This window comes from Genypterus blacodes, unplaced genomic scaffold (genome assembly GCF_046128005.1).
Source record: "Genypterus blacodes isolate CSIRO-AG114 ecotype Tasmania unplaced genomic scaffold, CSIRO-AGI_Gbla_v1 ptg000052l_1, whole genome shotgun sequence".
Taxonomy (NCBI): Eukaryota; Metazoa; Chordata; class Actinopteri; order Ophidiiformes; family Ophidiidae; genus Genypterus; species Genypterus blacodes.
In genome coordinates this window covers 5,199,513-5,211,749 of record NW_027466864.1, presented here as the reverse complement: position 1 = coordinate 5,211,749, position 12,237 = coordinate 5,199,513, and the positions used below count along the sequence as shown (strand labels likewise).

The following is a 12,237-nucleotide window of genomic DNA, read 5'->3' as shown; positions in this document are numbered from 1 at the left end:
CACACTCGCTCCCTGATTGTGTTAGGAATGTGCTGACGTCTAAAAAATCCGGAAGCAGCCCGAGTTTGAACGCATCATCGAGAACAGTTTGAGCCCCTGAGGTGGTTTAGTGCTAAAACAGGTCTTTAACCCTGTTTTGGTGATTTTGCTCTCATTTGCTGCAAAGTAGAAATCTACGATCTACTAGAGCAGAAGACAAAGAACAACTTGTGATGTTTACTATCAAACAATAAGACAAATGATAATTAAACCATGTTTCAGTGTAGAAGACCAACAAAGGTTATTATTATTAAAGTTTAAACATTCATTTAACGAATTCAATAAACAAATGTCAAAATGTATTATTTTTTTCCAAAAAAGTTCAATTTTTTTTAAATTCTTCCTCGAGATCTTGGGGGATTTTTCATCTTTTTTCTGTAGAATTCAAAAGGAATGTAGAATTGCTCAAAATGAGTCAAAACAACAAAGAAGCGTGTCGACCATCATGGAGTTTCCTTCCTGTGAGCTTTGATTCTCCAACGTTTGATCTATTGTGATTCATTCTTTGTCCAACTTTAAAAGCAAACTGATTCCAGACACCAGCAGGTTAAAGGTCGGACGGTGGACTTGGCCTTTGTTGTCAGTCGGGTGCTGGTTACTGCTGAAGTGCCCTTCAGCAAGGGGAGTGGGCCGGGGTGCCCAGCTGAGTGTGACAGTGTGAAGTGTCTGCTCCTCACTGTAATGTGATTGAAAGAAATTAAAGCATCCTGCGTCTCTGGAGTCCATCAGATAGAAATGGCAGATAATGGTGGTTGATGTTATTTCTGTGTTTCTCAGTCAGACCGGTTGGCGATGGAGCCGATGCAGCAGGGTGGCTGCACGTAATCAGTCAGGCCGTGATTAACTCACACCTACTGCAAAAGAACAGCAAGCCATTACTGCTGAATTTACTTCCTGGGCAGACTTTGAATAACGGTTTGGTTTCTGGGAGCGAGTCCAACATAAACCCCCAAAATATGTAGATGTGCGTCTCCCCTCAGAGGAGCTGAGGAAGTAATGCTTGTGTAAATAAGGTTTGGAGTCTTACATCCTGCTGAATCTCTGCACCAGACACTGTGACATGCTGCTCAATAAAAGAACCAGAAGAAGAAGGAGGAGGCGTTCAGGGGGGAACGTGTGACTGACAGTGATCAATGCTTCTTTATCAGAAATACTGTCTCACTAATCCTCTATCAATACCTTCTAGATGAGGTCATTGAGTTACATGGACAAGAAGAAGATGTGATAGGAGTATTAAGAGAGTTTTGTATCACAACAAGTATTAATATATAGCAGAAAGGCTTGCAGAAAAATGGAAATAATAGTTGTCAGAGTCCCAGGCGATCTCATACGATCCCTCCAGCGTGTTCTAGGTTCGGCCCATTGGACCTGAACCTCCATTCAATAAGGAGAAAGGAGCATGGCTTTGATTCTGAGCAATAACACATCAGTTTGAGGATTGTGATGGATTCTGATGGACCAAAGTGTCGCTCAGGTTCTTTGTTCTTTGTTTAACCGTGGTGTACCTGGCTCCCACCAGGATGGAGGCTCAGGTTCATAACACAGGTTTATGTTCACGTAGCAACCTGCTGGAATTTTAATTAGAGAACACTTTCACACTTCACTGTCAGGTTACTGCTAACCTTGGCTTGTGTGTGTGTGTGTGTGTGTAGGTGTGATGTGTTCTCAGGTTTTTGCCCTTTTACAGTTGAGTAATGCAGCGTGTACAGAGTGTGCAAAGTTTTCTCTCTCTCTCTCTCTCTCTCTCTCTCTCTCTCTCTCTCTCTCTCTCTCTCTCTCTCTCTCTCTCTCTCTCTCTCTCTCTCTTTCTCTCTACTTGACTCATTCGCTCTGGAATTAATGCAGAAGAGGAAACCGCCCAAAGACTGCTGAGACGTTTGTTTTTAGCCTCTTCAAAGGCTTTTCTGCAGAGCCCACAACTTTAGGCATCTTTAGAGCAGAGAGACCTTAGCCGTGAGTGACAGCCACGTGTGTGTGTGTGTGTGTGTGTGTGTGTGTGTGTGTTGTTGTCGTGGAGAGGAAAGTGACAGACACGCATGGTGGTTTTTCAGTGAAGAGCAGGTGCAGAGATATGAAGCAAACCACACACACTTCTGTCTGTCTGTCTGTCTGAGCGAGTGGGTGTGTGTTTCCATTAAGTAATCGGTTCCATGTGGGTTTAACAGTTTGAGGTTTCTTTACTTGATTTTAAAAACATTTAATAAAAGAAAACAATGTAATCCTATGCACACACTCGATGTTGTCTCTGTATGGGTGTGTGTGTGTGTTTGTGTGTGTGTGTGGAGTTGTTTAGCTTGCACGCTCTAACCTGGCGCTTCCTGTCTCCACAGGGCCTGCAGGTGAAGGCCGACTACGTTCCTCTGCTCCAGTCTCTGGCCACGTTTGGCTGGAGGCTCACCTGTGTGCTGCCGACGCCGGTCATCAAGACCAACAGGTAACAACCAGGCTCATCTGTGACCTCTCATGACCTCTATTGGCAGGCAGGGGGAATTGCAACAACAGGATCAGGGCCTCTCACAGTCAAAGAGTGTGTGTGTGTGTGTGTGTGTGTGTGTGTGTGTGTGTGTGTGTGTGTGTGTGTGTGTGTGTGTGTGTGTGTGTGTGTGTGTGTGTGTGTGTGTGTGTGTGTGTGTGTGTGTGTGTGTGTGTGTGTGTGTTGCTGCTGCATTAGAGTCATTCCTCTTTTGCCGACCCACTGATCTCATTTCTGTGCGCGTGTGTATGTTCCGACAATAAAACTAACGGACTCATAGTGGCTCATTACACACACACACACACACGTCTAAGGTGTTCAGACGTTACCCAGCTTTTTGGGAATCTTCCTTTTCTGCTGAGGTTACAGTTTTAGAGAAACATGACAGGTTTGAGAATCTGACCTACATTCCTTCCGGTTTTGGCTGAGCGTTAAGCCGAGCGGCAGCACGGCAGTTTAAAAGCGGCGCGTCGGTGGAAAATCTCTTCACAGAAACGTAACGCTCCCCTCGGCTAAGCCTGTGCTGACTCATCGCCGTGGCTGCTGAATGACTGTACATCCGCTTATGGTCAAAGGCCTCCGAACGTCTCTCAGTCTGATTGAACGGCTTCACGCTAAACCACAAGCTCTGTTTCACGACGCCGATAATACGGGGGTGAACTTGAAAGCAGCATTACTTTGGACTTTTATGAGGGGTTTAAAACGTTGTGTTTAATAAAATAAAAACACTAAACCAATGTGAAAGGAGCTACGCCGTTAAGATGCACATCAATCAAACCCTTCACACTGTAAACAAATCAAACACAATCTTCTCCATCAGTACTTAACACTGTTTGTATTTGTTTATTTTAACTAAAGTGGAATTCCGGGTGCAGGACCTGTTAGTACTTTTTTACTACTTTACCATTATACCAAAAATAAGTACAAAATCAATCCCATGTTACTTTGTTCAAACTCTTGGGACATCTACACTCCATTGCTGTGCACACTGAGTGAAAACAGGCCAATTTAGATATCATTTTAGCTCACGATGTCATTTTAGTCTGTAGCCAATAAGGAAGAAGATAGAAGAGCCAATCCAGAAGGCCTAGTTAGGTTTATTGTTACTTAGTTAGTTCCTACAAACCAACAAAGAAGAACATCCTCCATGTTCGTGGCGGTGCTCCTCAGAGAGCCTCACACTCTGCAGGTGTCAGGATAAAGATAATAGACACTTTGGTAATGAACTCGTTGCAGTGGACCAATCAGAATGAAGCGTTCAAGACGACCGTGGGCCTTTGTTTGCACACAAACTGCAGCACATCAATACAAGCTGCAAACAAGAGACGACACAACAAACACCAAGGAGTGAGTTGTGTTTCTGAAATTGCTAATTAACTTTCCTGCATCAGTTAACTATATGTTGTGATGTTGTATCACCCTGATGAAGAGTGCGTGCGCGTGTGCGTGCGTCGTCTCCATCAGTGCATCGTCTGAGGGGCCCGGTCATGTTCGCAGCAGCAGGGCTGATTAATTACCTCTCTATTTCCATCCCTTCTGTTTCTCTATCCCTCTCTCTCTCTCTCTCTCTCTCTCTCTTCTCTTTCAAAATGCCACAACACAACAGCACAACATGGCTAATTAATCACAGTCGGCCTAGATACAGTACAAGACGGCGCTCGTCCCCCCGCCGCCGCCGCCGCCGCCTCCCAAACAGTTTGCACGCTCAAATAATGGTTGATGATCTACTTCAGATTAGCAAATACTCATTAGGCTTGTTTCTTGTTTTTGTGTTGTTGCCTCCTTGGTTCTGCATATGCAGCCTTTGTTGTGGTGTGAGGGGTGTGTGAGAGGAGTGTGTGAGGGGTCGGAGGACTGTCAGCCATCTCAGTCACGTCTCACGGCTTCACCTCTCCACTTTCACTCAGGAGTTCATGAGAGCGACAGGAAGGAAAATAAAATAAAGATGTGATATAGAGTATAGAGATGTTTATATACGGCTTATATTAGATGATAGTTTGTTTATATTAAAGCATGAAACACACAAACACACATCAAGGCCTCAGATTTGGTTATTAAAGGAGAATTACGACAAAAATATTTGTCTTTGCCGTTCTGCACATTAGTCAGTCGTCCTTCATTCTGATTGGCTCTTTACTTTCATAACATGTTTATGTCAGCCTATATGTCTGAATTTACCGTCTAAATCTTTCCTATACGAGGCCACAGTGTTATTTTATAAGAAAGATATCCGACATGTGAACCGGCGGAGTGTTCCAGCCGCCAACAGGTACATTCATCCAGAAATAGACACGGGCCCTTTCTGCTCTTATATGGCTTTAAGTTATAATAGTGAAGCTGACAATGACAGGCAAGAGCAGGCTCAGTAAAGGCCTGTAATTTTCTAAGCCATCCACTCCTTTCAAGCTTAATGGGCTGCGGCTTTTCGCTGAGAACTCTGGGTACTTTTCAGCGTTGATTCAGCCAGGAAGCCGTCCAGCATTCTTGACAGCCTAGAAAATAGCTTATGGATAAACGGTGGAAGGAAGGAGGTAATGGAAAAACAAAGTTGTGGCGGGCTTTGGGTGGTTTAGATAGCAAAGCCCTCCGCAGTCCATTTGATGTCGGGAAAGGGAAGATTTGTCGCCGGCTTTTAAGAGTCTGCAACAATCATAAACTTGCCATCTTTCCTCGTCTTAACGTTGAGACGGCGTTCGCGCTTGTGTGTGTATGTACGTGTGTGTGTGGGTGTGTGTTATTAAAAGTGTCAGGCGGTGGCAAAGGACAACACATTTCTTTTTTTTTTTAAGACATGAATGATAATGTAGAGAAAGAAAGGAAAGCAATAAAAGGGGGAAATAAGCACTAAAACTGCCACAAATCAGCCAGGGACGGGAGATAAAAGCTGAAAGGTAAAACGCTGGACGGATTTAGCATGACAAAGATGTGGAGGAGAGAGAGAGAGAGAGAGAGAGAGAGAGAGAGAGAGAGAGAGAGAGAGACAGGAAGCCCACACAAAAATGAGTCTGCATTTCCTGCCCCGATTATTCTGTCACATCTCGAGTGCTTGTGGGGGATTGTGCGTCTCAGAACAGGGAGTGTGATGTGTGATGTGTGCATGCGGAGGGGGATTAAGTCGGGGGGAACTTGAGGAGAGAAGGGAAGAAAATTTGTGCTCGGAGGAGACATGCAAAGTGGAGGATATGAGTCACAAGTGCAGCCCAATAAAGAGACTCTGGACTCCGTCTGGCCCGTTTGTTTGAAGCTCTTTGTCTCTTTTGTCTGCGATTGAAGGTAGAAACGACACCGGCTGATCAAATTCTGAACCGCACGTCTCGTTAAACGCTGCATGCCACTGAATTTTGTACAATTGAACGAGAACAAGATGTTTCTTCTCCTTCGACACAGCGAGAACTTTCACATTAGGCCCAGAATGTTGAAATCTCACACACACACACGGACATGTAAATGCTTCTGAAGCTCAGTTCACCGTTCAGATGATAAATGTCTGCACTTGCACTTTAGGGTTGAAGCCACTGAGGTTCTTTATGACTTCGTCTCTCCCTGACCCTCATGTGACACAACCAGCACATTCAAACTTCATTTATACTGAGATTAAGCACATAAACGACTTACACACCATGAAGCAATCCTTATCTTCACAACTCAGAGTATGTTGAGTGCAAATAAGACCAACATTACGCAATTTTATCTCAAATTACTCAAGCAGGTACACGTTTGGAATTGATTTTAGGTTTGGACAAATAACCTGCAGTGTCGTAAACATACAGGACAATGGATCAGATCCCTGACCCAGACCCTCATCGCTCCAACAAGTCCTAGTCAGTGTTTGTTCCTGTACAGATGGATGTTTTATGGACTGTAGCATGAAAAATGTGGGTTCATGATGGAGCACAAAGAGACGCTGAATCATCTGGACTGGGATGTAAATGTTTATCTTGGAGTTCCACGGAAACTTTTCTGGCACGAAAAGACAGATGAAGAAAGTCGTTCGATAAATTAATGAGAATGTAAATGTTTGAATATTTAAAAGTAGGAGTTGAGATGAAAGTTGGAAATATATAGAGAAGCTTTTAAACAACAGAAGCTTGGACTTTGTGTCCATTATTGAGAAGCAGCAGCTGGAATAAAATGATTTTATTAAAGAACTCAAATCATCTCAGTGCAAAGCCTAATTGTGTGATTGTGTCTCGTCTGTGTCCTAAGCGACGGAAGTCTGTCCACCAAGCAGATCGTCTTCCTGCAGAGACCTGTCTTGGGCCGGAAGAAGAGAGAGTCAAAGGTACGTGCTCTCTGTCTCTAATGAGCTCTCTGTCTCTAATGTGCTCTCTGTCTCTAATGTGGACTCTGTCTCTAATGTGGACTCTGTCTCTAATGTGGACTCTCTGTCTCTAATGTGGACTCTCTGTCTCTAATGTGGACTCTCAGTCTCTAATGTGGACTCTCCCTCCCCTTCGTCGCCCTTTGCCCCTTCTGTTTTTGTTTGGTGTAGATCAACAGTAGACAAATGTGAACGAACCCTTTAGGAGTTCTTCAGTGTCGGACAAATGTGTTACTCGGGAAAGAGCACAGAGGTCGGAATGGTTTCTTGGCGACCCCCAAACAGTGGCGATAACCTTTCAATCTGACCTTTGTCCACAGTGGAAAGAATGCGTGTTGATATTTTCTGTGACCTGAATTTCAACCGATGCAACAGAACCAAAAGCCTCAAAGCCAAACAGGGAATGTGAGCTCCAACATGTGGCTCTGTGTCTGCTGTTTGTCTGCTGCCACGCTCAATCACAACACATTTGGTATCGATTACCATCGAGAAGAAGACCTAAATACTTTTATTATTATTGTGTTACCCATTTAATCACATGTGTTGTTTGTGGGTAAACGTTCCCTGAAATTCCTAAAATGTCTTCAGGCTCGAAAAACAGTTGAAGCTTGCGAACGGATCAACAAATAAGGGAAAAGAGTGTAGTATCGTTTTAAACAATACTCTTCAAAAACAATGATTTAAAAAAGAAAATGTTAGCTCTATCTGTGATTTTTAGTAATTTTGTTGCATGATTGCGTAATGTTTGTGTAAATGTGTCTCTCTGTGTCGCTGCTCAGTGTGCATGAACCTGCAGCAGCTGCTCAGGTAATGGAGGATTTATTATGTAAAATCTGTGTCAGTCTGGTCGTAGTCCCGGCTTGGAGGCCATCAATAACTCCCCTTAAGAAGGTCCCACGCCCCCCCTCCGCCTCGCCCAGACTCATTTAAATCAGCTTGTTAACTAAGTGCAATATTAGGTCCGTTGTGATTTGTTCTTAATTAACTCTGCGTTCAGCCCTAATGTGCCTGCAGCAGATTGAGTCACAGTCAAACAGCAGCAAGCTAACGCTAACTTTCAATCTTTCAGAAATTGATCTTCAAACCACGAAGCAAGTCCAACAAGAACTGCATCAAAGACGCGGCGAAGAGCAAGAAGAAGAAGAAGAAAGACGGCGAGGATCCGAAGATCCTGGATGAGAGAGACAAAGGTGGGAAAGAGGAAGAGAGGGCGGCAGAGAGGCGGGAAGCAACGGAGGCAGGGGCGGCAGGAGAAGGAGAGACGACGAAGGACGGGGAGGAAAAGAACCAGGAAGATCGGAAGATTGATGGAGGGATTGAAGTCGGCATAGAGACCGTTGACAAGGAGGATGCCGAGGCAAGAGATGAAGGAGCGGCAGGGGCGAAGGAGAGCGGGGAGGCTGTGGAGAACCGAGGGGAGCCAGACGCCATGAAGACGGTGGTGACCGTCGAAGCGGAGAGCAAGACCAAAGAGGAGGAGGAGGAGGATGGGGCGAAGGTGCTGGAGAACGGCTTTGAGACGGACGAAGAGAGAGAGGAGCTGGGAGGAGAGAGGGCGACCAAACCGGAGACTGACGAGCCAGCAGGCACGGAGATCGTTACCAAGGAGATCGTGGTCACAGCGGCCAACCGAAGCCTTGAAGAGACGCAGGAGTAGAGCCACACAGGAAGTCACAGTCCCCCCCCACCCCCCCTCCCTCTCTAATCCCCATCATTACAGACTCATCCCACCCTGAACACAGACGTTACTCCCCCCCCCTCCCCCCCTTCACTCTCTGACCTTTCTCTCCACCTAAACACTGCCACAGTGTAGCTACGGGACACGACGCAGGCACCACACACACACACACACACACTGAATGTATCCATTTCCAAACAGGAGATGCCGATGCAGGACTAGATGTGACTCGGAGTCACTGGAGTAACGAGCCGTGTGGGAGGAGGCAGAGGTTGGTGGATGGAGGGAGACTGAGGCCCTGATCAGATCCAGATCTCTGCCTGGCTCCTGGTCCAATGTTACTCCGAGCTTTGCATCGTGTCTAATTAGAGTGAATTACACAACCTGGAGGAAAAGCAGTAATCACGTTTAAGGAATTAAAAACAGGCGAGAAAGCTTCTAGTTCCTTGAAGAAGAGCACGAAGAATCAAAGCAAAACAGCCACTTCCTGCCTGGCGGTGGAGTAGCTCGCAGCTAGCTCCAGTCTGCGTGATCCAGAACGGGGACACTGGCAAAGACACGAGACACTGCTGTCTTGATCAGGTGTGTGTGAGGACAGGACGCATGGTTCAGTCCCTCTGTGATGTACAGAAGGGTCTGAGGGGAAACTGCAGCAGAGGTGAAGGCAAAGGCGTTCGTTGCGACAGGCAATCCAAAGTCAAGGCGAAGAGATAATTGTTTACGCTGAGCTCCGAGCCGTCACGTGCTCCAGAGAGAGAGAGAGCCGCTAATCACTCGCCGCGCATACAGAATGTTCCATACACACACACACGCAGCGGCAGATAAGGATGTGAAATCCAGCTGAATGTGCGGCGCCTGAGGGCAGAGCCCAGATTTAGACACGTCTAGTTTCCCCTCAGAGTTTACACGCTGGGACTCTGTGTTGATTTCTGCACAAAGTTGCATTTTAATTAAATTTCCAGTCAGCAGTCACAAACAAAAGCACCTGAAAGTCTGTGGGAACGAGGTTAAGCTACCTGTTCAGCACGCAGCCTCCTTATTTACTGCCACACACACACACACACACACACAGAGGGGAGAGGGAGAGAGAGAGGGAGGGAGAGACACAGATTGAAGAGCACATAGGATGGTCTGATCACAGATGGAGGGCCGTCGTATGCGTCCCACGTCTCCCTGTGGAGATGTGTCCTCTTCCTCTCCTCCTCCTCCTCCTCTCCCTCCTCCTCTAAGCACCTAGTGCCTCTCCACAGGCTTCATTTACGACAATAACAAAGAGACAGAATGTGCTGTTTCATGCCGTCGTGTTGCTTTGCATGTAAGAGCAGGAGGGAGGGTGGAGGCTCTGTCTGTCCATAGAGCTCTCATTAGCTCACTAATGGGTTTTGTCAGTGGGGAATCTGTCAGGAATCATGCATTTATAATGGGGGGGTCACTTATCTGTGGGGGGGGTATTGACAGCCAAACACCTCAGCGTGTCGAGCAAACAACCTTCACGTCGGCCGGCCATGTCGTATTGATTTTCGCACCGTGGAAGAATTTACTTTTCTGCGTCTGCGGCCAAACGTCCATCATGAGGCTAATCAGGCCGCAGCACCACACTCACAACACAACCACAGTCATTCCTCTTCATTTGGATCTTTAATTTTGTGAGGATAAATGACACCTTCACATGCTGGATATCTCCCGTCTGCTCTTCAATTACAGGCCGGTGTGATTGATCATGTGGGATAAGTGCTCTGCATCTGGGGATTCAACCACCGCCACACACACACACACACACACACACACACACAGAGGCTGTTTGAGTGTAAAGTGTCTTTGTGTAGAGTAGAATATGAAGCTGTGAGCAGTTTAGCCTTATTACTCTCCTGTACTCGGCCCTCAGTCTGCTATAGAAACGTGGTGGTGTGTGTGTGTTCCATGTTTGTTTATAGTCCAGCAGGAAAGTGACGTCAGAAGGAAAAAAACTTAGATTTGAAGTGTTTGTCTGTATGAAGGTGATTTGTTTTGGATTTACGTTGAAGATGTTTTTGGTTTTATTGTGCTGGTTGGGCTCTCAAAGACAAACTGTTCTTCTTCTTCTTCTACTTCTTGGTTTTTCTTTGTGTTGGCTTCGTGTTGCCTCTGCTGTGATGCTAAATCTCGCTCAAATGTGTTTCTGACCGACGCGTCGAGCTTCAAGCTACCTCCCGAGGGGGCCGCCACCTCCATCTGCTCCCTGGACTCCCGCCTCCTCTGCTTACGCCGCAGAAACCCGTCAGGTCTGGACCGGACCAGGCGGCGCAGAGGAGCGTCTGCGTGCGAGCGAGCGAGACCCATAACCACTCTGATGTCGAATGAAGATTTGACGGCACATCGTGAATAAATATTCTGTGGTATTTTTCCTTTTTTTGTTTAATTCCATTTTCCTCTGCTGCTTTGTATCTTGGGGCTGTTTGAGCTTTAATCAGCACTTTGTGTATTGGACTCAGACGTCACGCAGCCTGGTGGCGTCGGCTGCGAGCGAGCCACAGAGACAAACCGTCACCTTCATGCTTCTGTCACCAGGATGAAACTGAGAAACGACCTCACTGGATCAGAGTCGATTTATGATGTCAGACTGAATTGATTGCCTAATTTTCCCCTCATTTCTGGAGAAATGTTTCACCGTTTCTTTATGAATTTCTTTCCGTCACTCTTGTTGTTTTGAGTGTGTGACGTGTGTGTTCCGCCTCTAGCTTCCTGTGGAAAACGAGCGTTAGCCGCAGGGGGGGGCGGAAGATCAGTTAGCACCATGACAACAGTAACACCTGGTGTCATGTCACCTTGGCACAACGTTCCAACAGGGCCACGCATCCGTCTGCCCCACCAGGGGTCGTGACCTTCAGGGGGCTTCGTACTAAGAGTGGAGTGCAGCGCGACCTCTGACCTCAAGCACACTCCAGGGGGACTCTGGGTAATTGTGATATTTTTTATGTGTATGTCCTGGAGTGAAGGCGGATGGAGGGAGAGGAAGAAGCAGGCAGGATGTGACACCTCATCAGTCAACAAGGCGACTAACGATTGTACTCTTTTCTGTTATAAAGGTGATAAACAGGTTCTGTCTCATAGGATCACAAGTTTCGCCGGTGGTGCCGGTGAAATCGTTCTCAGTAATGCTGTTAAAAAAAGAAAAAAAACACAAAGACGTAATGTAACGGTTCATTTCCTGTGTTGCTATGACGCGAAACGGACGGAGTAGAAATGACGGAACGTGGGACGACAGGATGCAGTCACTTCCTGTTCGGTCCCGTCGGCTCGCAGCCCCCGTTTCACGTGTTCTTGGGGTTCGTCTCTGCTGTTGGGTTTGTTTTCCGCGCCGCGTGGGGCCGTCACGTTGGGTATTGAGTAGCTTTGGTGGCGTGCTGTCGTCTCTCGCGTAGCAATGTTTGCTATCAGAGGAGGAGGAGGAAAAAAAACAAGCGATTCTTTCTCTTTGCTGTCCTCTGTATGTCCACATCCCTGTTGTTCATGACATCTGTACAATTTGTATATTATAAAATGATTTATATTTAATGTGTACACGTGTTCTCGCTTCTTTCTGTCACAAGGGAACGCAGCGCTTCAAGAGCAAAGCTTGTTGGAGGATTTCAGCTTGAGCTTTAGCATCGACTCATTAAAGCAGATGTGAGGTCGTTATTGAGACGGAAAAGTGTTCCATTCATAAGCAACAACGCAATGAGATCACGAGAAACAATGATTATTATC

General features: G+C 46.3%; 1 protein-coding gene across 2 annotated transcripts in view; it reads left to right on the top strand.

The window, feature by feature from the left end:
- The window catches only part of rftn1b (raftlin, lipid raft linker 1b), a 79,401-nt gene extending 67,355 nt beyond the window's left edge, over positions 1–12,046 (top strand). For both annotated transcript variants that reach the window (XM_076150320.1, XM_076150319.1), the window contains exons 8-10: positions 2,370–2,473; positions 6,719–6,794; positions 7,903–12,046. In XM_076150320.1, the coding sequence (XP_076006435.1) occupies positions 2,370–2,473; positions 6,719–6,794; positions 7,903–8,490 (768 nt within the window). In that variant the 3' untranslated portion in view covers positions 8,491–12,046. The remainder of the gene's footprint in view (positions 1–2,369; positions 2,474–6,718; positions 6,795–7,902) is intronic.
- Positions 12,047–12,237: the final 191 nt, after the last annotated feature.